The 27,338-nt window shown below is 43.2% G+C and overlaps 1 protein-coding gene across 1 annotated transcript in view; it reads left to right on the forward strand.

Annotated features, from left to right (window-relative positions):
* Positions 1-692: 692 nt before the first annotated feature.
* The window catches only part of LOC126171414 (uncharacterized), a 440,739-nt gene continuing 414,093 nt past the window's right edge, over positions 693-27,338 (forward strand). Inside the window, exon 1 of the mRNA XM_049920798.1 lies at positions 693-963. Coding sequence (XP_049776755.1) covers positions 817-963 — 147 coding nt within the window. The 5' untranslated portion in view covers positions 693-816. The remainder of the gene's footprint in view (positions 964-27,338) is intronic.

Here is a 27,338-nt window from a genome sequence, read left to right on the forward strand (position 1 = left end):
TGCCCAACGCTACAATGGCGAATATTCGAACAATGCAAACCAGCCACAAACTGCACACAGCACAGTCAGTGATTTTCATATAGAGCGCTACATGGCGTTACCAACATAAAAACCTAAACAGCCTACTTACAAGGTGAAAGAAGTGGTTCATAACTTTCTGAACAACATGGCGGCGAGCTGGTTTGACATGGGCATGCAAAAACTGCCACAGCGTCTGCAAAAATGCATAGACAGAAATGGTAATTATGTCGAAAAATAGCTAAATGTTCAAGCTGTAAACTGATGTAAACCATTGTAGAAATAAACAGGTCTATGTACTGAAAAAAGTAGGAGACCTTACTTTTGGGATTGCCCTCGTAGTTTTGTACAAGCTTTACTTGATTTCGCCGCACTTCGCATCCCCTGCGGGAAAGAGGTGCAATATTGGTTGATTTTGAGCCGTAAGACGACACGAAACGCCGCAGATCACTTATTACTTGTTGCCCTCATAGCGCGCTGGTGTCGGTGCAGCGATGCCAACTGTACTACCTGGGTTGTGGCGGTGTCGGTCTGGTGGTCTCAGGAGGAAAACACTAACAACCGTGTCGGCTGCAGCGGGCGGTTGCGCAAAAGCTGCCCCCTCCCCTGCCTTCCCTGCTGCTGGCCTAGGCAGATCTGGCTCCCCCCGCTCGCAGTACCTCGCCTCCGCTGCTGCTGCTATCCTGCCCGCAGCGAAAAGCGTGGCCGCGAGCAGTGGGCCAGTAGAGGGCAGCCGCGCGCCGCGATAACCCATCCCGTCCGCTCGTCCCGCGTACTGCGTGTTGTAGTGTGCGCGCCATGATGGCCGAGACCAAAGTCACCGTCACGACGGGCACCGCCCAGGTGAACAGCGACCCGGGCCCGCAGGGCGCCAGCCGCCTGCCCTTCGGCATCAACGTGCCCTACTTCAAGACCACGCCCGGCATCATCAAGCTGGTGCAGCTGGTGAGTCCAACTCGTGCTGACGCCAGCGCAGCGGTCCCGAGAAATTCGCGCCTCAAATGTCGATATCGATTAGCTGTTATGTTACAAATCTCACAGCGCTATATTTCTGGGTGCCGAAGATGATCAGTGTGGGGGCAGCGTGAACAGTCCTCGGTCCAAAAGATTTTTTTCCGTGCCTAAATGCGCTTATTTCTTGACGTAGTTCTGCTTAGATCAATCGACGATGTATCACAGAATTCAAGGATTTTTGTATGTCCATCCTTTTAGCAGAAAGTCTCTGGGACGACGGCCGTTTACTATCGCGACAAGTAAATAAAAACACCTACAGCCGTCGTTATGAGTTTATTTTATTTTGTCGCTACCAGTTTCAACGCAAAAAGTGCGTCATCTTCAGGCTGTTTATGATGCGGTACAGGCTGATATGAGCCCCATGCACACCACATCCGTTGTCAGCATTACTGGATACACAGATAATGTGTGCAGTTGATGGTTGGAGTGCTGACACGTTATCTGCGTATCCAGTTATGTTGAAAACAGATGTGGTATGCATGGGGATTATATCAACCTGTATCGCATCATAAACAGCCTGAAGACGACGCATAGAAGCGTTGAAACTGGTAGGGACAAAATATAATAAAATCAAATCATAAGGACGGCTGCAGGTGTTTTTACTTACTTGTCACGACAGAGTTCAGCGGAGTGGACTCCATTCCTGAAGAGTGATTCCAGACGATAAACAAAATACTTATGAACCGCGCTTGTTTCTCAAATAACATTATAATAGATATGTATCTGTTACGTATCAAAGAACGTTGGTGGTTCACAACAGCAACTATTCGGTTTATTTTCTTAAAAAAAAAAAAAACAACGTTACAGTTTTCATCTTCAGATGGTTTACATGTTTTCATCAAAACGCGTGAACATCGGTTTAAAGATGAGCTGTCGTGAAATCACCACCAGGAACATTTATTTTTATCGTCTGTCTAGAAAGAATAATACTTATGATGTACTTCGTAATTACATAAACACACTGCCGCCTATACAACTATTTACTGGTCAACAACACTTGTTTTGACTGACTCATATCAGATGGGGAAATAATCTATGTTGTTGCCCAACGAACCTGAATCATAACGAAGAACATAGTGATTGTGTGCAAACATGAATAACAACAAAAATGTTTTTCTTACAAGACAGATGATAAAAGCAAATGTTCCTGGTGGTGAATCCAAGGCAACTCATCTTTAACCCAAGAACACCAAAGCGGGGAATGTGTTTCATTGCTACTAAAGCGTCGTAGAGTGTACTATTCAAAGTTTTATCCAAAGTAAGTCATAATTTGTACGTTTTGCATTGGCTAATTGCAATTATTATATCTGCAATGGTTTGTTACGTGCGAAATTAAGCACAAAATGCCCAGTTTTATGTCCTACAGCTATCATCAATTGTACGAGGGTTCAGTAACCTACAGTTAATTCAGTGTTCCCGTGTATTGATAAAAACATGTAGCCGTGTCAAGGTGAATGATCATTTAGAAAACGACAACTGTGTTTTTAATGAACAAACAAAATAAACTTTTGGTTGGTTGTTACTTATACAGTTAACATTCTGTACCTGCCACAGCATCTGAACTCAGACTCGGATTCTTAACTTTCGCAGGCAGTGCTTTTACCGACTAAGCTAATCTATGTGCCGGCCGCGGTGGACGAGCGGTTCTAAGCAATTCAGTCCGGAAACGCGCGGTTCCTACGGGTGCAGGTTCGAATCCTGCCTCGGGCATGAATGCCTATGATGTCCTTATGATAGTTAGGTTTAAGTAGTTCTAGGTTCTAGGGCACTGATGACCTCAGATGTTAAGTCCCACAGTGCTCAGAGCCATTTGCACCATTTTGTCTAATCTATGTGCTTGCTTTTTTGGACGGAGAGCCTCCTCCCGTCCAACACAACCCTTCCTCTCCCCAGGTTTACCAACAATGGTGCCATGCCACAGTTTAGTTCTCTCGAAGCACTAATCATCATTCCTTCTTTCCACACTGTTACTGTACATAAATTCCTTTATTTAGTAGCTCTCAGTTAAGCTGTCCTTTCCTGTTTTTAGATCTCAGAAGAGATAAACCGTTAAATGTTTTGCATATGTTCATTATTTTTGTCGTTATTGATGTACAAATATTAACATGCTACTCAGAGTATAAATTTTAGTGTTCCACAATTAATTAGTACACAGCATAGGAGTATATAGTTCGTTTGTATTACATCTATACAGGTGCAAATACAAAAATGGACTGAAAATGCAATAACATTCCCGGTAATGTAGCATCATCGATGAAGAAATCCAGATTGTCTGCAGGCAAGCTCCTCACGTGTTCGTAAACATAGGAATCACCCACGTCATTTTTATGACAACCATGAGCCGTCAGTTTCCGCATATATGTCTGTCCAACCATCGCTAAGAACTGCACATTTACAGATACACCAGTCCAAAAGACACGGGACTACAGTTCATAGTATCGTGCTTATCCATGTTGAGGAAACATTTTAGATTACCACTTGTCCAAGCCAGACTCCCTATCGTAAAGAGTAGTGCTTAATCTGAGAAACTTCTTCGACTGTCCAAGCAGTAGAGATGCAGTTGGCAACCTACGCACCCAACCAAGTTCCATGAAAAAGGCGACAGAGAACAGATTACAAGGTGACGAAAGCAGTGGTATGAACGATTGGCGTTGTGGAATACTCTTTCTATTAGTTTTTTAATTTGACGCTATGAAATGATTTCAGCAGGTTTTAACTACTATTTCGCCGACTTCCCCCCGCTCCCTTATTCCCTCTCACCGTATTCTCTCAAAAAATGGTTCAAATGGCTCTGAGCACTATGGAACTTGACTTCTGAGGCCATCAGTCCCCTAGAACTTAGAACTACTTAAACCTAACTAACCCAAGGACATCACACACACCCATGTCCGAGGCAGGATTCGAACCTGCGACCGTAGCGGTCGCGCGGCGCCAGACTGTAGCGCCTAGAACCGCTCGGCCACTCCGGCCGGCCGTATTCTCTACTCGAAATTGCTTTAGCATTATATAAAACAAATTATGGAATTGATTTTTGGTCGCTCACTGTCAAATTTCCCGTAAATTTATGATAACGATGAAAGCTATAATGAACTGTTTCTCTATCAGTCTCAGGACAGCAGATACTCTAAGGACAGGAGAAACACTAAGGACATAATAGAGTTTCCGCTGGTTGAGCAATCATGTTACTCTGACATTTCGACTACCTAGATGCGGTCGAGAATTTGTTTATACACCTTGTCAATCTTTACCTATTTCAGTATATGCTACAGCCAACTCACTTATCTACATTCTAAGAGTTCTGCTACTTTTAATGCCCTATAAATTGTATTAAACTGTCCCCTTTCTTTTAAACTTCCCAATGGATGTGCTCCAGAGACATATTTCTGCCATGTTCTATGTAACAGCTGTTCATGTCATCCTTCATCCAGCTTCCTAATTTTCAATATAACTCTGTATTCCCACATTCATGTGGCTTATTTTTCTTACGAGAGGTGTTTGAGGGATTACACGATTGAAAGCACCATTCAGTCACCCTGGTCTAGGTTTCCTGTGTCCATTACAACTTCAGGCGAATACTGGGCCGGTACTTGCAACAAGGCCATAGCCCATTTGTACCTAGGTGAACTGTTGCTCCTTAGCCTCAGCGAGACGTTAGCTCCAAAGCTGCCGTGTGCCACATTGTCTTCATTTGGAGTACAGGGCCGTAGGCTTGCTCCCGACATTCTATTTTACTGAGCTACCCGTTTTTTTAAGCTTTTTCCGTTGCACTGTAAAACGTGGGAATTTCCTTTTTCATTAACTGACTTATGAACTAATGCAGGAATCTCATAGGTCATTCTTTGTAAGACTTCAGTGGATACTGTATATTGATGAGTCTAGTTTGATGAAAGGTCTGCGTCTACACTGTTGTGGCCGAATTTGGGATAGTACGAAGGTTGAAGTTAAAATCAGTGCCAGCACGCAAGAACTGCCGATCTTGAAGTCCGCATTCAACAAATGGATCATCAGGAGCAATATCTAGTGACCTCTCTCGTTAAAATTCGGCTGGTAACTTTGACCCAGCTGACAGCAATTTGTGCAGACTGTGGTGGTGAGCGGCACTTTAGACTTCCAACCTGTTGCCTCTAGAACAATGAATATCTGAAGGCGCTCGCGTCTGATGAGTGAAAATAGTCAAATAAAATAATACACGCCCTCTGGCTGTTTATCTCTACAGTCTTGGCCGGATTCCCTTCATGACGTCACGACTACCCCCCCCCCCCCCCCCACACACACACACACACTACGGAATTCTTGTATTCCATCCGTCTGCATCGGGAGTAAATGGCAAGTTCAACTGGAGAATTCTAAGTGTTTGCGTGGCGTGTATCGTAGGCGAGCTATGTCGGCGATTGCTGTGCAAACACTTTCTCCGCGTACGTGTACACCATAATTACTCTACCACGCGAACTTGGGGTTACATACACTCGTCTGGTGCGAAACGTTCCCGGAAGGGGGGGGGGGGGGGGGGCACTGGGGGCCGAACCGTACGATAACCCTGGGTTCGGTGTGGGGCGGCGAAGGGGTGAGTGGACTGCTGCAGCATGTTTTGGGGTTGTGAACCACTGAGGCCTACGGCGGGAACGAAGCCTCTCCGTCGTTTCTAGGTCTCCAGTTCCATACAATACAAAACAAAACAATTGGAGGTGAGACGCGAATAACGGGCCGGTATTTACCTAGATAGACTTGCGAAACAACCCAAAAACAAAAGTCAGACCTGTCGGCTCACAATAGCGTTCGTCCTTAATCAACGAGTCGGATTTAATACGGGGCAGTCACGCCTCCCCGTAACCTGGAATCGACGCTGTGATCTGTTTTGTTCCTGTGCCGCTGAGATAACGCAGAAGAATCCCACACCGTAGTATTCACCCACCGTTTGCAAGATGGAGGGTATGAATGAAAAAAGAGAAAAGTACGGTCCCATGAGACACCAAACGAAATTTGTGACTGCACTGACGGTTTTTTTTTATAGGAAGGATGCAGTATGTTTTCTGAGATAGAGAGTAATCGTCAGATGTAGAAGTGGGTTGGGATCTTCGGAACAATGTTAATAGTAACCTCAGTCTTTTGCAGATTATGCGGTTATGTGTAATGAAGTATTGTCTAAAGGAAACTGCCTAAATATTCACTCAGATCTTGACAAGATTTCAAAGTGATGCAAAGATTGACAGTTTGCTTTAAATATCCAAAAATGTAAAACTGTGCTACTGTGCTCTTCACAAAACCCTATGAGTATTATGTCAATGAGTCACGATTGGAATCGTCCAAAATATACAATTATCTGGCTGTAGTACTTCGTAGGGATTTTTTTTCTTATTTCGGGTTATCAGTCTTCTGACTGGTTTGATGCGGCCCGCCACGAATTCCTCTCTTGTGCCAAACTCTTCATCTCAGAGTAGCGCTTCCGACCTACGACCCCAACTATCTACTGGATGTATTCCAATCTCTGCCTTTCTCTACAGTTTTTGCCTCTAGTGCCCCCTCTAGTACCATGGAAGTTATTCTCTGATGTCTTAACAGATGTCCTATCATGCTGTCCCTTCTTGTCACCGTTTCCCACATGCTCCTTTCCGATTCTGCGCAGAACCTCCTCATTCCTTACCTTATCAGTCCACCTAATTTTCAACATTCGCCTGTAGCACCACATCTCGAATGCTTCGATTCTCTTCTGTTCCGGTTTTCCTACAGTCCATGTCTCACTACCATACAGTGCTGTGCTACAGACGTACATTCTCAGAAATTTCTCCCACAGATTAGGGCCTATGTTTGATACCAGAAGACTTCTCTTGGCCAGGAATGTCCTTTTTGCCACTTCTAGTCTGCTTTTGATGTCCTCCTTGCTCCATCCGTCTTTCGCTATTTTGCTGCCTAGGTAGCAGAATTCCTTAACTTCATCTACTTCGTGACCATTAATCCTGATGTTAAGTTTCTCGCTGTTTTCATTTCTGCTACTTATCATTACTTTCGTCTTTCTTAGATTTACTCTGTCAATACGCTGTACTCATTAGAGCGTTCATTCCATTCAGCAGATCATGTAAATCTTCTTCGCTCTCACTCAGGATAGCAATGTTATCAGCGAATCGTATCACTGATATTTCACTTTCAATCTTAATTTCACTCCTGAAATTTTCATTTATTTCCATTTATTTCCATACATACTAAACAGTAGGCGGGGAAGATTACATCCCTGTCTTCTACGCTTTCTAATCCTAGCACTTCGTTCTTGGTCGTCCACTCTTATTAGTCCCTCTTGGCTCTTGTACATATTGTATATTATTTGCCTCACCCTATAACTAACCCCTATTTTTCTCAGAATTTCGAATATCTTGCACCATTTTACATAGTCGAACTCTTTTTCCAGGTCGACAAATCCTATGAACGTGTCTTGCTTTTTCTTCAGTGTTGCTTCCATTATCAACGGCAACGTCAGAATTGCCTCTCGGGTGCCTTTACCCTTTCTAGAGGCAAACTGATCGTCATCTAGCACATCCTCAGTTTTCTGTATATTATTCTTGCAAGCAACTTGGATGCATGAACTGTCAAGCTGATTGTGCGATAATTCTCGCACTTGTCAGCTCTTGCAGTCTTCGAAATTGTGAGGATGGTATTTTTCCGAAAGTCGGATGGTATGTTGCCAGACTCATACATTCTACACACCAACGTGAATAGTCGTTTCGTTGCCGCTTCCCTCAATGATTTTAGAAATTCTGATGGAATGTTATCTATCCCTTCTGCCTTATTATTTGACCTTAAGTTCTCCAAAGCTCTCCTAAATTATGATTCTAATAGTGGATCCCCTATCTTTTCTAAATCGACTCCTGTTACTTCTTCTATCACATCAGACAAATCTTCCCCCTCATAGAGGCCTTCAGTGTACTCTTTCTACCTATCCGCTCTCTCCTCTGCATTTAACAGTGCAATTCCCGTTGCAATCTTAATGCTACCACCCTTGCTTTTAACGTCACAGTCCTTCCGACAATCATTTCTTTTTCAATTCCTTCACATTTTTCCTGCAGCCATTTCTCTGAGCTTCCCTGCACTTACTATTTATTTCACTCCTCAGCGACGTGTATTTCTGTAATACTGAATTTCCCGGAACTCTTTTGTATTTCCTTGTTCCATCGATGAACTAAAGTATTTCTTCTCTTAGCTACGATTTCTTCGCAGTCACTTTCTTTGTACTTCCGTTTTTCTTTCCAACTTCTGTGATTACCTTTTTTTAGAGATGTCCATTCCACTTCAACTGTACTGCCTACGGAGATATTCCTTATTTTTGTATCTGTAGCGTGTCTTGTCATCCCTTAGTACTCCCGTATCCCCCTTTTTTGCGTATTGATTCTACCTGGCTAATGTCTTAAACTTCAGCTTCCTCTTCATCGCTACTACATTGTGATTTGAGTCTGTATCTGCTCCTGGGTACGCCTTAAGTCCAGAATCTTATTTCGGAATGTCTGTCTGACCATGATGTAATCTAAAAGAGCTCTTCCCGTATCAAGCGGTCTTTACCAAGCATACCGTCTCCTCTTGTGATTCTCGAACCGAGTATTCGCTATTACTAGCTGAAATTTGTTACAGACCTCAATTAGTCATTCTCCTCTCTCATTCTTTGTCCGAAGCCCACATTCTCCTGTAACCTTATCGTCTACTCCTTCTCGTACAACTGCATTCCAGTCCCCCATGCCTATTTGATTTTCATCTCCCTTTACGTACTGTACTACCTTTTCAATATCCTCATATACTTTCTCTATCTGTTCATCTTCAGCTTGCGACGCGGTGTGTATACCTGAACTTTCGTTGCCAGTGTTGGTTTGCTGTCTATTATCATAAGAACAGGCCTATAATAGAACTGTTCACTGTAACACACTCTTTGCCCTACCTTTCTATTGATAACGAATCCTACTCCCGTTATATCAGTCTATGCTGCTGTTGATATTAGCCTATACTCATCTGGCCAGAAATATTTGCCTGCTTTCCATTTCACTTCACTGACCCCCACTATATCTAGACTGAGTCTTTGCATTTCCCTTTGCAGATTTTGTAGCTTCCCTACCACATTCAAGCTTCTGACGTCCCACGCCCCGACTCGTAAAACGTTATCCTCTGATAGATTATTCAATCTGTTTCTCATGGTCATCTGCCCCTTGGCAGTCCTCGTCCGGAGATACGACTGGGACACTATTCCAGAATCTTTTGCCAGTGGAGAGATCATCATGACACTTTTGGAATTACAGGGCACATGTCCTATGGATACACGTTGTGTGTCTTTAATGCAGTGGTTTCCATTGCCTTCTGCTTCGTCATGCCGTAGATCATTGCTGATTCCTCGGTCTTTAGGGCAGTTTCCTACTCGAAGGGCAAGAGGATGCCCTGAACCTCTGTCCGCTCCTTCGCCCTCTTTGACAACGCCTTCGGCAGAACGAGGTTGACTGCTTATACCGGAAGTCTTCGGCCGCCAATGCTGTTTATTAATGAAAATGTGAGCAGTGGCGTGTTTCAAACCCAGGACCGAGGACGTTTTGATTACTGATCAAAGACGCTATACCTAGACCATGGTTAATGCAATGGAAAGATCAGATGGGCCCAGTCGTGGATAAAACAAGTGGTAGAATTCGGTTTATTGGTAGAATACTGGGGAAATGCAATTAGTCTACAAAGGAAGATTGCTTATAAATTCTAGAATATTGCTCAAGTGTGTGGGACCCGTATCAAATAGAACTAGCGAGGGATATTGAACGTAGACGGAGAAGTGCAGCACGAGTCGTCACAGGTTTTTTTGACCCATGAGATAGTGTCTCAAGATGCTGACAAAACTGAACTGGCAGACCCTTCAACATAGACGTAAACTATCCCTACACAAAGTACCAACAAAGTTTCAAGAACTGGCTTTAAATTATGTCTGTAGAAATATATAACCCCCTATGTATCGCTCACATAGGGTCGGAAGGACAAGACTGGATTAATTACAGGAAACACAGAGGCATTTAAACAATCTTTCTTCTCCGTAGGTGAATGGAACGAGAATAAACCCTAATAACTGGTACAATGGGACGTAACCTGTGCCATGCACTACACGGTGGAGTGCAGAGTATAGGTGTAAATAACAGTATTAGCAACGCGGTGCCAAGTAACACGTGTCCTGACTCAGTAGCAGAGTTGGCCGAGGCCAGCAGATGGCCCATACCGCGCCACTGTCGCATCGCCTGGATGCGCCGGACGCCTTCATCTCTGTTTGACAGACACCCCAGCCGTGCACAATTTGCGCCGCTGACACGCATTACAGAAGCAGAGGTGACGCGCCGCCCGGGATCGTTTGCCAGGTCCCTGAGGCAACGTTCCAACCAGCCCGCGGCTCTGACATCAGAAGCGGCTAGGCACACCTCTCCTCGTGGCGTCCTACTGCGTAAGACCGACACTCCCTCACTCGTTACCGTGTATTCTTGCGCGAAGCGGGGCCTGAAGACATGCAAAACGGTAAATTAACTAAACGGTGCAGCAAAGCCAATATCAAAAACATGGCTGATTATTATTTCTCAAGAAAGGGCCGCAGTCATCTTGCATTTCATTGAAACTTCAGTACCAATCTTTGTGCTCGAGCTCACCAAACCAAGCCACTGTAGTGATAACTGCCCAGGTGGTAACTGGGCCGATCCTCTTGGGAGAATAAATGTTAACCGTGTGAAACTTCAATTCCTCTCGGCTTATACAACGTTGAGGTAACTCACGGCAATTCAGCCGTATGGAGACGTAGACAACCGCCGAGGTTTCAACAGGTACACACCCTCTCATTTTCAAGACAAAACTGCAGCAAACAAGCGTTACGCAAGTGAATTTGAATCCTAGGTTTCCAGAGTAATTCCGGAGAGATAACTCAACTCAAACCCACACACACACACACACACACACACACACACACACACACACACACACACATACACACACCAAACGTTAACGCCACCACACAACCAAATATGACTGACGCCAGAAGTTATCGATAGTAAAAATTTCCAAACAACTCGTGGGACAGCATTAACTCTGTCCCTCTGTCTTTGGACAAGGGAAAGAGCAGGATTACACGAAGAATCTCTGCCTCTATTTACACGGTGACTTTCTAATTTGATCTCATCTGCTTCGGTAGCAGCCCTATCCAAATACCTAGAAGTGCATGCCAGAATCTCCGTGTTACGTTCCATTGGACAACCGGTACCAAGACAATGTTCTGCGTTTGCAGATTTGCTCGGCTGTTGTGTGAGTGACGCTTAAGCTCAGTGCACCGGTACTCCACTGCCCTGATAATCTGATCTGCAGTATATATGACATGCCAAAGCTGTAAGGAACACGATAGACGTCTGCCTTACGCCAACCAAGATCGTCCTTAACGGAACTTTATAGGACCCTAATCTTAAATGGAGCTCGGAAAACGCATTTCACGTCACATTTCCGCAAAATACGACCAGTCTTGTTAGACATCCTCCCTGCGTAAAGCAGGAAGGCACAGTCCTTGGTGCCAAATCGGTACTATCATCACTCATCCGACTGACAAACTGTCAGAGTCTGAAATGACGTGACCGAGGTACGAAGCACACCTTCACACTCAACCGGATTGTGACAGCTATCAGCCTGTAGATACAAATCAACGTGAGTAGGCGTCCTATAAACAGCATGTCCCAATGTACCATCAGCCTTTCACCTGACGAACACATCAAGGAAGGGAAGGCAACCGTTCTTTTCCATCTCCATCCTGAAACGAATATTCGGGTGTAGATGAATTCAGGTGTTCCAAGAAGGCGTTTAAGTACTTAACTGCCACGAGGCCAAACGACATATCCCCCACATATCTGAAAAAAAAAAAAAAACACTGAGGTTTCAAAGCCGCCGATTTCAAGACAGTTTCCTCGGAATCTTCCACAAACAAAATTGCAGTAGTAGGTGACAAGGGCTTCCCATCGCAAATGCATCTGTGTGCTCATGGTACTGGTCATTGATTAAAAAGTCAACACATGTCGAAATGTGTTCGTTAATTCAACACAAACTCTAACGTCGAGGAACAGAGTTAACGCTACGTCACTTGTTGTTTACAAATTTTTACTATCGATAACTTCTGGTGTCGGTTATCTTTGGTAGTGTGTATGACACTAGTCTTTACATTGTGTGTGTGTGTGTGTGTGTGTGTGTGTGTGTGTGTGTTACCTTGCGGAATTCACTTGCACATTACTCACTTGCTGGAGTTTTCATTGAAAATGATAGGTTGTGCACAGGGGGGAAGTAACGGCGGTCGTCGACTACGTCACCCAGCTGCATTCCCGTAATTTATTTGAAATGTTAATGGTGATGAGCTGTCAACGGAAAGCTTCTGAACATCGGACTGTTCACTGATGCCTTGGATCCAATCCTTAACATTTCCAATTTATCTTACAAAGAAAGGACATCAGGCATTTTCAATGATCATCCGTCTATTAAGATGTTCCACGCGAAATAGTTGCGTCAGATCTTCCAAGAGAAGGCTGTCTTGGCCTTTCGTTTACACAGAGTGATACGTTACGCAGATCATACAAGTAAAGGATGAGATATATCTCTGGCTGAGACAACCATGTCAACATGATCTGTAGGACTTTTGACTGCTGCATCCAAATTCCTCACGACGATGGTCTTTGAGAAAGAGGAAATGAAATCATGTCGCCACTGGCGGAGCAAGTAGTTATTCTGTTTTTGGCTCCAATAAGGGAACCAACTTATACCACAAATGACAGCAAAACCCATTGACGACACAGTCAGGAACTTAACCTCTGAGAAGCATTATAAATTAATAAGTGGACGTACATATAAAGTAATTAATTTCCACACTCAGTCCATTGATCTTGCATTTCGTCTCCCCCCACCTGTCGTTTGTTCTGACTCCAACAGAGTTCTATTTTTTTTTATTAAGTTACAACTGGTTGCTGAAGAAGTACAGGTAATGTAACTGATGATGATAAACAGAAGGCTGAAATTCTAAACCTAGCTTTCAAAAACTCGTTTGCGGTAGAGGACTGCAGCACCATTCCCCCTTTCAGTTATCGAACAAACGCAAGGATGGCTGACATAGTGTTTACTGTATCTGGGATTAGACCTCAGGAAGGCATCTGGCCCAGACGGTATGCCCGTAAGATTACATGTTGACTATACTACAAATATAGCACCATTCTTATCCATCATCTATTAGAGATGCGGAAAGTTCCACGGGACTGGAAGAAAGCCAAGGTCATAGCAATCTATAAAAAGGGGAGAAAATCGGCTGCACATAATTACCGGCCAATTTCACTGACATCGATTTCTTGTAGACTCACGGAACATATTTTGTGTTGAGACATAATGACCTCTCTATACTCTGAGAAGCTCATCTGCAGAAACCAGCACGATTTTAGGAAATAGCGGTCATACGAGACACAGCCGGCCCTCTTTGTGCATGATATACAACAAGCTCTAGACACCGGCTCCCAGGTTGATGCCATATTTCTCGACTTTCGAAAGGCGTTTTACTCAGTTCCGCACTGTCGCTTGCTCCAAAAAGTGCGCGCTTACGGTCTATCCGATGACATATGCGGTTGGGTAGAAAGTTTTCTAACAGACGGGGAGCAGTATGTCGCCCTGACCAGGGTGACTTCCACAGAAACAAGCGTAATTTCAGGTGTGCCCCAGGGCAGCGTAATAGGTCCGGTGCTTTTTACACTTGACATAAACGATCTGGTTGATGGTATTGACAGCGGCATTTGACTGTTTGCCGATGATGCTGCAGTGTACAGGAAAGTAGTATCACACGAAAGTTGTGAACAAATCAATGAGGATTTGCAGAAAATAAATGTGTGGTGTAATGACTAGCAGTTATCTCTCAATATTAGTATGTGTAACCTACTGCGTATAACAAGGCGAAAATCCCCATTAATGTAAAAAAAAATGGTTCAAATGGCTCTGAGCTCTATGGGACTTAACAGCTGTGGTCATCAGTCCCCTAGAACTTAGAACTACTTAAACCTAACTAACCTAAGGACATCACACACATCCATGCCCGAGGCAGGATTCGAACCTGCGACCGTAGCAGTCGCGCGGTTCCGGACTGCGCGCCTAGAACCGCGAGACCACCGCGGCCAGCCCCATTAATGTACGAGTACAAAATAAATGCCCAGTCTTTGGAAGCGGTAACATCCGTCAAGTATCTGGGTGTGACCATTCGAAATGATCTCAAATGGAATGATCAGATTACACAAGTAACGAGCAAGGTGAACTCTATATTGCGGTTTATTGGTAGAATCCTGTAGCGATGCAGTCCTTCAATAAAGGAAATAGCTTACAATGCGTTAGTTCGTCCAGTCTTAGAGTATTGTTCGTCTGTATGCGACCCTTACCAGTTGGGTCTGATTCAAGAGATTGAGAAGGTCCAAAGAAGAGCGGCAAGATTCGTGACTGGTACATTTAGCCATCACGAGAGCGTTGCAAATCTCATAGAAAGATTGACGTGGGATACACTTGCAGATAGACGACGCGCTAAACGGAAGGGGCTGCTCACTAAATTCCAAAATCCGATCTTCGCAGAGGATGTAGAGCATATATTATTACCACCAACTTCCAAATCGAGCAGTGATCACCATTCAAAGATAAGGGAAATTAGAGCTCGTACTGAGGCGTTCAGACAGTCGTTTTTCCCTCGCGTGATCCGCGAGTGGAATGAATAGAGGGGGGGAATAGGACTTTGGAGCGAATTGTGCCCTCCGCCACACACCGCTTGGTGGCTAGCGGAGAATATATGTAGATGTAGAATCGTGATCATTTCCTCACTTCCTTTTACCCCATTGTGATGAGATTTTTCTTTGGAAACTCCAAAAAGCAACTAGTGTTTGTACAAAATGTCTTGAGGGGGATGCTTTCCTCCCGGTTAATTCTACCGCGTGCACCAAGTGACAAGGTTAACACTGCGCGAAACGAGAGAAGCGAGGGAATTCTACACGCACCCAAAAACAGACTGTAGTCTGCCTCGTCATGAAACCGTCACGCTATACACGTTTCGCGGTGGGGATCGCGTTCGCAATACGCGAAACTGTTGCGCGAGACAGCTTCGTATGTTCTGAACGGACTTACAGCTCGAGAGAAGCAGGTTTTATGGCAGAACTGGGTTTCACTGTTTCCCTCCCATTTTTTTAGCACATCATCTTCACTTCAAGCATTAGGCCCGTTCTTGTTTTGCCTGTTACAGTTCCCATAGCTTCCCCGGTCCCAATCGATCTTTTGCCTTCTTCTCCCAACAGGCTTACACCATTCTTTCGAGGTGTTCGTTCCAGCTTCTAATATTTTCATGTATTTTATTGACGATATTAAATATATTCAGCTCTTACCTAGTTTCCAGATTTCAAAATGTGTTGGCTCTTGCGCATCCCTCTACTGCTCTTAGAAACATCTCTGTTGCTTGTATCGACTTTCTTGATGTTCACTTATAACCCATATTTCACTTATATAAACAAGCATTGAAACTGTCACTGTCTTGTAAAATTTCCTTTTTTTTATCTTTCTTCGTCTTATTTTTTAGACATCTGTTTATTGCTCCACTTATATTCCTGAACTTAGCTAATTTCCTCTGTCTTCGTCATACTCATTTGTGATGTCACAACCTAAAGCGTTAAAATGTTTGTCCTGTTCTATTAATTAACAATTTTTGTCCCTACAGGACGCTTTTCTTTAAAAGCGACTGATTTTGTCTTTTTTTCTGAAATCTTCAAATGGTACTCGTCAGAAATCTTACTTACTAAACGTAGTCCCCTTCCTAGGACATCTTTATTCTCCGCCAGCCGGCCGAAGTGGCCGTGCGGTTAAAGGCGCTGGTCTGGAACCGCAAGACCGCTACGGTCGCAGGTTCGAATCCTGCCTCGGGCATGGATGTTTGTGATGTCCTTAGGTTAGTTAGGTTTACCTAGTTCTAAGTTCTAGGGGATTAATGACCTCAGAAGTTGAGTCCCATAGTGCTCAGAACCATTTGAACCATTCTCCGCCAACAATGCGTAATTTTGAATGTAAATGGTGCTCTGACATAGCTTAAAGACAAAAACAAACAACTTACACAAGAATGCAGCATTTTCCCCCCACACTTCTTAACAATTATCAAGGTGGCGCGGTTCGATGATTGAAAGAGGTTTTTAACGAGGGAATTAAGATTAACGGCCGGCCGGAGTGGCCGTGCGGTTCTAGGCGCTACAGTCTGGTACCGCGAGACCGCTACGGTCGCAGGTTCGAATCCTGCCTCGGGCATTGATGTGTGTGATGTCCTTAGGTTACTTAGGTTTAAGTAGTTCTAAGTTCTAGGGGCCTGATGACCTCAGAAGTTGAGTCCCATAGTGCTCAGAGCCATTTGAACCATTTTAAGATTAACGGAAATTGGCGCTTGAACTGTCTTTATTTCACACACATATGTAAAACACAAACATAACTTTAAACCGTGTAGCTCCTCTAACGAGTATTGAGCGCTGAATACTGATATGCTGACGTAATAGCTCGACCAAGAAGAGGGTATTCCCGGTTTCAAAGCACTATTGACGCAGAATGAAATACCATATACCGTGCTTGTAAGTCACTAGCGTCAATGTTTTCTCACCAGTAGTCATTCTAATTTACCACTGTTCTACAATTACTCGCAGCAACAGTTCTGGTGTGCCGGACGAATACCGGCACTACATGCAGTCTACCTCTCTCCGTACTTAACGGGGTTGTAGGTAATATCCACATCGCGGCATTCGGCTATGGTTCGTCAGTCGAGCTATACAAAGCGCTCACTCGTATAACAGGCTTATAATTGAAGCAGATACACATTCGTCACCCTACACTGATGAAAGGAATGGCGGCCTACCAATGTACTTCAGTATCTCTCATTACCACCCGCGAATATTTGACGGAATTAGAGTTCGAGCCAATAATTAAAAATAACTGCAAGGGGAATACCTCACTCATATATAAAGAGATGTTGCACCATTGCTGCCATTCATACACTATTGTACATTTTACAATTACGTAGTTTACGGAAGGTGTTAGGTCTGATAAGAGAAGTGAAATATTCGGTTAAAGCTGAAGGATACGAAACTATTGTTAATGTGGCTTCGTTTCTCAGAAACGAAAAAAAGATGACACATCGGGTGTATGATTACGAGCGCAATCGAGCTGGATTTTTTCTGAGTGTTAAATGATTTTCATGACTAACATTAAAAACTAATTTCAAAGTTGTAACAATGTGAGAGTACCTGCTTCGAATGTACCAAACTGTGATCGAGAACATAAGGTATTCCCATCACGAAGAGGTCTCAAATTTGATCTCTCTAAATGTGTGGGTGGGAAATTAGGGAGACATTATTATAGCAATGAATCCCCATTATTGAGGTTTAATTTTTATATAACGATCTTTCCTGTGACTCAATAAACAGATTTTTAAATGGTAACTGTACACATCTAGTTTTTTTTCTTTCCTGCAGCATCTTCAGAGGCCTGCAACACATGATTTACTTATATAAGAGATGTGTCTACATAATTTTAAACATTTATTTAGTTTTTAGTGTCCGTCTCTTTTCATAAGCTACGCCACTTCTTTGACGAGTTTGAAATCTTATTAATTCTACTTACGACTTCTTACATCGTCTATTTACATCCGTGATGTAGTGCACTGTTTGTTGTTGGTTTGTTCAGTCTAGCAGAAAGTTCCTTGATCATTTGCCCAGTATTTTAAAAACTTTTGCATTCCACGTGCCACCAGCTATGTCTATGTCCGTGAGTTTCTTGTTATTTTGCTGGCAGTGCTGCCAACTGTCATATTTCGGTGCGCTGACGTCCATTGTTGTTTACGCGGAGCGAATTTTTTGAAAACTGGAAATTTGTGGTAAGGACTGTGGGACCGAATTGCTGTGGTCTTCGGTCCCTAGGCTTAGCCTATGAGCGCACGCGAATTTGTTGTTCGCATTACGTTGTGTGTGTGTGTGTGTGCTGGTGAGATATCTTTTTGTTTAGTAATTGTGTAGTAAGTGTATTGGTAAGAACTTTCTTTTACGATTTATTGTGGAAACTAATTGGAAGTACCCTACAATAAAGATAACTACAGTGTACTAATTTATGAACAAAGGTTAGACAACTTACAGAGCGCTGTGTGATTCAGTATAGCTGTGATGATTCCTCAAAATCTGATACTGGCACATCTTGTGTTTCTTGTTCATCTAATAAGTTGTTGGGCCATATACAGCATCGACGTCTGCATCAGCTACTCAGTTTTTATTCTCGAGATCGAAACTTCAGAGGGAATACGTTCTGTTTATTGCTACATTTCTGTCTCTGTATGGATTTTATCTTGTGGATTTTATTTTACATCCTTCAACTCTGTAATTTATTCGTGCATTTTCAGTAGATTTTACCTCCGTTTAAGGTATGGTAGCTGCTTGAACATATCGATAATATCAGTAATCAATTCAGTGGGAAGAGCAACGTTCGTTCGTTTATTTAAACATGTACAAAATGGTGCGACAATGCAACTTCAGTGACGTTTCCTTTGCTAAACTTCAGTCAGTTCGTTGTGCCATGATTCGCCAGTTGTGCTACCGTTCCGTCATTGATGATTTGATGTTGACAGATGCCTATGTTACATGGACAGGAAGGAAGACTCTAGGATGCACACTGATGCTTTTCGCGATCGTAAGTTTTGCTATACGGTCATCTAAGCGAGTCTCAGTCGTCCTATGAGGCTTGACAACAGCTGGCACTGCAGAACGGAGATAATGCATAAAAGTTGAGTGGGAGAAAGGAGGGGTGGGGGTGGCGGTAGGGATTATTCTAGGCTACGAGTGACTCACGACAGTACACGCGCCGGGTCTTCTCCCAGAACGACAGAACTCGTCACGAGGACGACCTTGCAGCAACACGGAGGCTTGGCGAAAGCTACTGCCTGTTGGCACCAGAGGTAGGAAGGGTCACGTGGCAGAGCTATCCCTGAACAATAATGACTGTATTTATAATCTCGTATCCGGTACAACATCACGCAGCAATGAAAATATTTCAACTTATGCCCCAGTCACAGCGTTCTTATTTTAACCATTACGGGTTTCAACGATTACGCCATCGTAATTACATGGAAAGCCTCGTTTACATAACTGTTGTTAGTGGAAATTCATCCCATCAGTATGTAGTATACGTCGTGTCTTACACTAGTAATTAGCACACCAGAAAGAAATATGGTTAGCGTCTTAAAGATGTGGTCGCAACGGAACTCTGTAGGTGGTGTAGCAGTGGTGCTAGAGGGTCTGGTGATCCTCCACCGCTGACAGTGATGGCAGCGACATGGATGTGTGTGTCAGTCAAAAAATGGTTCAAATGGCTCTAAGCACTATGGGACTTAACACCTGAGGTCATCAGTCCCCTAGACTTAGAACTACTTATACCTAACTAACCTAAGGACATCACACACATCCTCCCCGAGGCAGGATTCGAAACTGCGACCGTAGAAGCAGCGCGGTTCCGGACTGCAGCGCCTAGATCCGCTCGGCCACAGCGGCCGGACGTGTCAGTCGGTTGTGTGGAGTCAGCGTCACAATGCCGTTGACCGTCGAACGTACCGTGTTCAAAGATTTGGATGTCAGTACGCCGATGCTACATTAAGCTTTCTCACACCATAACACGTGCACCACCAATACGATCATGTTTGGTAATGTTCCTAGGTGCACACCTCTTGCCACGCGAGGGTAAATCCAGCATTGTGGAACTTGGTCGTTTTGGTGGTTCAGGTTGTTCTCGTATGGGGAAGCATAGTGTTACATGGAGGTACTGGTCTACAAATCATCCTCCTTTCCAATGTGCGTCTTTCAAGGGGTGCATTCGTCCCTGATCACATATTAACGGATGACAATGCGCGTCCTTGTAGGGCAACACAGTTGCAGGAGCTGTGGTAAAGCAACTACATTCGGTGAATGGGCTGACCTGCCCGTTCTTCCGCTTTAAAACCCATCGAGGACGTGTGGGATGCCTTGGGGAGACGTACAACAGCACGTCAAGATTTACCAACCAACAGTGGTCAACCGCGCTGGTGAAGGAATGGGACGCCCCACCAAAGAATCCCTTACCAACCTTATGGCCATCATGGGAGCACGTTGCAGCGTAAGTACTGCCATCCATGGTGATCACACGCCCAGTTAAGAACTACGCCCCGCCGTTTGTAATGTTCTTTGAATAAAAATGACGTTTATGCTCGTCTCATTGCGTAGTTCTTCGTTACCTTCTGTTCTATATTGCAGTAGCTCTTTCTATGTATGGCTCAAGTTTCATCGAGCTATTTTACCTGGCAGTGAAACATCAATCGGAAGTTAGTTTTGCCGTAAGTTGCACGCCAGGGTGCTTCTTGATATGAGACAAGCGAACCCGACCTTGGAACGACTTTCCCAAAAACCTCAGGATTTACATACCTTTTGGTCTTCAGAAGACGGTTAATGGTGCTCCCTCACATCACAGCAGCAACACTATCCTTTAATTTGACTGCAGCGCGTATAGCTTCCATTTCCACTTCTTCACAAAGCTCGCCACTGTTTTTCTTTGGCGAGAAAGCATTTGATATGATTGTTATTATTTCAACTTTGTTTTCTGTCATATTCCCTTCAATTCCTGCGAAGTGTAACAGGATTTCAGGAAACTAAATGTGCCAAGCAATGAACATTTGCTTGCTGTGGTCGAGCTACAACGTTTCTGTCTCAAAGCAGAGGTTCTAGGATCGAACTCAGCGACCAAACATTCCTTTAATATGTTTATTCGATGTAGTTACTGCAGTTTAACTCATGACTTGTGTTCACGCGACGTAGAGAAGACAAAAAAAAAAAAAAACACGAAATAAATTGGTGTAAGTAAATACAATGTGCGTGATGAGCGAATGTCTAGATGGCAGAGATACAAACACTGGTGTGCTGTCTATATGGTGAAGTGGTCAACTGACAATCTAAAAAAAATTGTGAAAATGTCAAGAATTTGCACCTGAATACAGAGAATTACATTTGTGTTTTTGGAAAAGCGTCGAGGAAATAGTGAGAGACCGAAAAGACTAGACGAGGACAAATAAGTGCTAAAGTTATAGTGAAGGAACTTGGTGACGCGTCACCATGTTGATGGGGCCTATGAATGATGCTAATATCATTTAATATGTGATAAAATACTACATTTTACTGTGATTCTATTCGATCGCGCCATACGGTGTTCTTCGAACAATAACACTTCATATTTTTAAGAATAGAATTCTATTTAATGTGTTATCAGGATCTGTGAAAAGCTTCCATCATGTATATGCTATATCAAGCGATGGAATCTATACTGCTTACTTCCCACGCCACAATTCGAAGTTTTTAGTTTTGATTTAACACCGACTAAACAATTAATATATTATTATGTAGCTGTTAGAGAGCCATTGTTACCTTAGAACAATTACAGTACATCGAGAACTGCTGGAATGATTGATAAGGGGTATACTAGCCGTAGTGCCGAATAATAAACGTGTCGTGTAAGAGCCAAGAACCGTCTGCTGCGAACAAAAGACACGAGGTAAATATTGTACTAACAAAGAAACATCACGAACTTGACCTCTATTTTTAAGAAGAAAAAAACACACTAGCAAGTTATTAGCCACAGAAATCGATCCCGCTCGAAAACTTGAGCCATAATTCTAATGGTACGCAACTGACCTTTTGAACGCACAGCTTTTTAACTTTCGCGTACCGTTTGGTTGTAACTCACTCCGCCCCACTGCAGCCGCCTAGCGCCCGAGCGCGAAGTACTGCACAGTGTAGTGAGGAGGTGGTTTGTGAACTACGGCTCTGACATTCGTAACATGCTTTGTTCACTTTGTCGAAGCGAGCGGTTTCTAACTTGTAGCTGGTGCCAGAGGTTTCTTTGCTTTGGACATTTTTATGTTGCAATTCACAAATGAAGTGTAAATATTCGGAACGAATGAGTGTGTAATTAAAGAAGTAGCGCACCACTGTTTAATTACTGACATAGCTGTTGTACGTTAACTTATTTGGCTTTTAAAGCTGGCACTGTCAAAATGAAGTACATCTGTAGTAAATGCGTTATTCTTCAACGTGATTATGATGATTAAATTGTAAATCGAAAATAATTGGCTTCATTTCACATTAATTCTTCAGATGCTTTATTCGTTTTGATTTTGAGGTATAGTACAGCTGCACAGTGTCAATACCTGAATATTGTAAAAAGTCTACTTAATATGCACTCTAAGAAAGAAAAAGAAGAAAGAACGTCGCACTACGAAGGAATTATCCGAATGGGACGTACAATCAAATAATTACAATGTCAGAAAAATTAGAAGATTTATTAAAGAGAAGAGCTTTACAAATTGAGTAAGCCAAGCACGCGTTGGTCCACCCTGGGCCTTATGCAAGGAGTTATTCGCTGGGCAAAGGCGCTCATTTCGAAGCGGAACTCATCACTGAAGACCTGCTTCGCTCAATCAGATTTCAGGCCGAAGATGTGTCTGGAGACGAGCCGGACACCGGTGGGCTGCCAGCTTGACTGCCGCCTGCCACGAGGCCCAGAAACCAGGAGTGACGGCTTAAGGCGGCACTTCCTTTCATGGCACGAACTCTCTGGTTGTATTCTGCGGCACCCTAGCAGCACAGCCCTTCGTGACAAGCCATCCTGGGCTTACATTTCAGCGCGGTAATGCACGCCCACACATGGCAAGAGTTTCTGCCGCTTGTCTTCGTGCTTGCCAAATCCCACCTTGGCCTGCAAGGTCACCCGATTTCTACCTATTTGAGAAGGTTTGGAGCATTACGGACAACCGACTCGGGATTTTGACGATCTAACGCGCCAGTTTGACAGAATTTGGCACGATATGCCTCACGAGGACATGCAACAACTCTGAATGAATGCCAACTGCTTGGATAAGGTCAAGAAGTGGACGGACGCGTTGTTGACTTGCTCAGTTTGTGCGGTTTTTCTCTTGAATAAACAATCCAAGTTTTTCTGAAATCGTAATCATTTGTTTGTCCGTACATGTACACCAAATTTACCGACTTCCGTCCCATGAGAATAATTCCTTCGTGGTGCGTCGTTCTTTCTTTCTTTCTTTCTTTCTTTCTCTCTCTCTTCCTTTTTTGTCTTAGTGTATATGTGCGTCATGTTGACGTATTATGTGCTCATATTACTATTTTTCGCCTAATAGCATTTGTTCCCGAATAAAATTCCAAAACGCGTTAGGCCGATGTGTCCCCCTCCTTTTCCCTAGGTTCCACCATCCCGCAAATGACAGAGTTCTGGTTGTCTCTCCAATGTACAGTACTTCACGCTCGGGCATTTGGCGGCTCGAGCGGGACAGTGACAAATAGTGTGCGCGAAGTGTAAATACTGTACATCCAGACGATCATAAATGCATACTGTCAGAATTGTAGCCCGGATTTTCGCACTGGGTAAATATCTGGGGCCGATATCTTGCTAGAGCGCTTCTTTCACCTTAAAGTACGAAGTCGTGTTGTAACTGAAGCGGAGTCAGTGGCCAGCATCCAAGATGTATCGAGCGCTGCAAAGTCCTGGAAATGTGAGGGTTCCTCGTGGAGGTCTGTTCTATAAGACCTGCTGTGGCCCTAGTATATTGTGCTTGAACTGTGCCACCAAGCGAGGTGTCGCAATGGTTAGCACACTAGGCTGACATTTAGGAGGACGACGGTTCAAACCCGCGCCCGGCAATCTTGATTTAGGTTTTCCGTGATTTCTCTAAATCGCTATAGGGGAATGCCGGGTCGGGCCTTTCGAAGGGCACGGCCAACTTCCTTCCCCATCCTTCCCTAATCCGAGCTTGTGCTCCGTCTCTACTGCTCTCTTCGTCGACGGGACAATAAACACTGACATTCTCCTCCCTCCTCCTTGAAATGTACCAATATAGTGTCTTGGATTTCAAGGGGAGCATATGTTGGTGGTGGTCGTAGTGTGTGTAAGAACTTCTGCTAAATCGCGGGATTGACGGGCAGTATCAGCACTTGAGTCAACCCCTGCGATGTAGTATATTTACGCTCTATTTTCAAGCAATGAGATGGCCATTAGAATCGGATGTGGGACAGACATATGTGGGATGATACTCCTACCTGTCTGAATACTAGTGGTTATTAATTCTAAACATAAGTTCTAGCCGCGTGGTCTAAGGGCGCCTTGTCACGGTTCGCGCGTCGGGTGTTCAAGTCCTCCCTCGGGCATGGGCGTGTTTGTTGTCCTTAAGTTAATTTAAATTAGATTACGTAGCGTGTAAGTTTAGGGACTGATGACCTCAGCAGTTTGGTCCCATACGATCTTACCACAAATATCCAAAAATATCCAGAATGCTTAAATAATTCCCGGGTTCGATTCCCGGCGGGGTCAGGAATTTTCTCTGCATCGTGATGACTGGGTGTTGTGTGATGTCCTTAGGTTAGTTAGGTTTAAGTAGTTCTAAGTTCTAGGGGACTGATGACCGTAGCTGTTAAGTCCCATAGTGCTCAGAGCCATTTGAACCATTTTTTGTTTAAATAAATAACAACAAAAACAACTGACATCGTGATAAGTATATTAATATTCTGATATTGTATACCACAGTAAAGCCTATTCAGTATAACCTGTAATGGGAAAAAACTAATTTCTCCTTTTTTAAAATCCGTCATAGTACAATTCACACTCTTGTTGCTTCTTCCAACAGTTTTCTCACGGTCCGCATTCCAAAACCATACAACGTTATGGTCCAGAGACTCGCTTTTATTTGCTTCTTTATCAGTCTCAAGTCAGTTTTTGGTACAACTAAATATGTATTTGTTCTGAGAAAGCTTTCTTTAGCTGCTTGACTTCAGGTTCTGTTTGGGCGCATTTTATAATTTTCATTCTTCAGTAGTAACTTAAGCATCATTTAAATTGACGTTCTGCCGCTGTAAAAGGTATTACACGTTCAAATGCGAAAGTTCGGTTACAAAAGTAAGCATCTTACGAAAAACCTTACGTAGTATGTCCACCGCTAAACAACGCAACAGAAATGATTTTGGCATGTTAACGAGATCCCTTCTTGCGTTGCACACCATTAAGTTAATTGTGCAGTCAAACTTTTAGGATAACAAATGATTGCTTCTTTTGGAGATCCCAATGTGACTCTTTCGTTGTTTCGTCATTTCATCTAGTTAAAGAGGAATCTCGTGTTTGCCATCATGCGCTATTTCGAAACTTTCGCGGAAGTGTGTAGCAGGCAGACGCTGAGAACACTGCAAGAAATACGATCATCTGCATTTAGACGACGTTTGTTTTCCTGTAGAGTGCACTGTGGCCTTGAGAAGGCACGTCCGAACTGTTTCTGCTAACAAATCCAGCTACGCTAGCCAAAGGCATTTCTTGCGGCTAGTTCGGCAAAATTAGACCCATTGTACTGATGCAGGAACGTAGCAAAATTGATAGCCTTGCGTAGTAGGAGAGCACTAATGCGTATCGGTAGTAGAAACGTGTAATTTGTTAGTTAAAATTCACAATGATTCAGTGTGACAAGGAGCTGTCTTTTGCTGGAAACATTTATCAGAGCGTCAGTAATGAAAAATGTGAGCTCCATCCCGCATGAATGACGAACTGCAGCTGACTGAGTTGAGGAAACATTCTCGTACTTGCCTTCTTGCCTTACAACGTGACCACTTAACGATTCTGCGACCAAATAAATCTATAACATCACACATTTCAGATTTCTGTGGTGGAGCAAAAGGAAGTTTTAAATGTAGCGGGAAATAAAAGAAAAAGAGGCGTCAGTTCTACTGTAAGATGTCAACAATTCGAATGTGCTCCGAACACCTTTTGGCTGATTGTAAGTTTGATTCTACTTTACTGCTTTATCACGCATTCCACTGTTGTTCGAAACAACGCCATGTGACGAAGGAGAAATTCGTTAGATACTACAGTAGCGAACGCGGCACTGCCACGCAATTGCTAAATACGTGTATGTCCTAATCTGTTTCTCCCACCCCTCACGCTTCTCTTTGCCCATCTTCTCCTCCCCCCTCTATCTGTCCACCTCCGCTTGCCACTTCTCTCGAACCTTCAGTCTTGTTTATTGGTATAGCAAACTGAACCTTGATTGGAAATTGAGGCCGTTTGAAATGAATGGGTAAATCATTTGGGATCGTTGGTATGTACGGTATGGGAGAGATTTCTCCAGCTGCTGGGCATGTGAGGATAGTACCTTCAACGACAGTAGTTCACATAATTTCATCTCCGAGCAGGTAGGATTAAATTTTTTTGGACAGTTCAGATTCCGTGGTAGCATTCTAATAAGCTGATAAGCCATAAATACAACTTTAGTATTTTGTGTTACAACTGATAGCGAGGAAGAAAATAAATATAGCACATTGTTATGTCCACAATTTTTGTTTAGATTATATATAAGGAGAAAGAATGTATATAGGAGAACAATTTGTCTAATGGTAAATGCCCTGATGTCGTAGTTAAACCTGTCTGCGAGAGAGACAGAATGAAACTGGAAGCCTCCCATTGTCGTTTAAAAAATTTTTAACCTATAACTTTAAACATAGCTGTGTGCAGCAACCGTGAAAATATTTTTTTCGGTAAAGGCAGACTATAAAATCCAGTGGGCTGTCTTTACTATGTAAAACAAAAAAAAAATTAACCTATGTCCATCCAAATGTTTCTTAGAGCATCTTGTAAAAATTTGAAATAAATCGATCAAGAACTTTCCTAGGTTTTTGGTAACAACGTTAAACGTAATCTTGTCCATAAACAGTAGTAGAGTCTAACCAAATATTTCAGTGCATGTAATTCATAAAATGAAATATCCCAACAGTGCAGAGGCCTCTTGAACTTGGCATCATTTGCTCAGACATGCCACTATGGATGATAAATGACGAATGATTATGTAAGTACTCCGAAAGTACAAACTGATGTTTCCGTGTACAAATGCACCTATTTATCAAATTACCGTTACACATTTTTTACGTGAAGCGAGGTATTGCTTACCAAAATTACTTGTAGCCACTCAGTGTTTGGAGACACTTGCTCTGAATATGACATTTTATTGCTCTCAACAGGGAATTAAACTTAGTGTTTTAACAAGATAGTATAAACTTCTGGATATTACATGCGTCTATTTTGACAACAGAAAGATGTGTACAACGTAAAGAATAAAATTACAAATACAATGTTGTTAATGATACTGCTTTTGTTGGAAGATATGTGTATACTAAATGCGCTTTCATTACTTTGATTTATTAAAACAA

This window comes from Schistocerca cancellata, chromosome 1, assembly GCF_023864275.1.
Source record: "Schistocerca cancellata isolate TAMUIC-IGC-003103 chromosome 1, iqSchCanc2.1, whole genome shotgun sequence".
NCBI classification, from domain to species: Eukaryota; Metazoa; Arthropoda; class Insecta; order Orthoptera; family Acrididae; genus Schistocerca; species Schistocerca cancellata.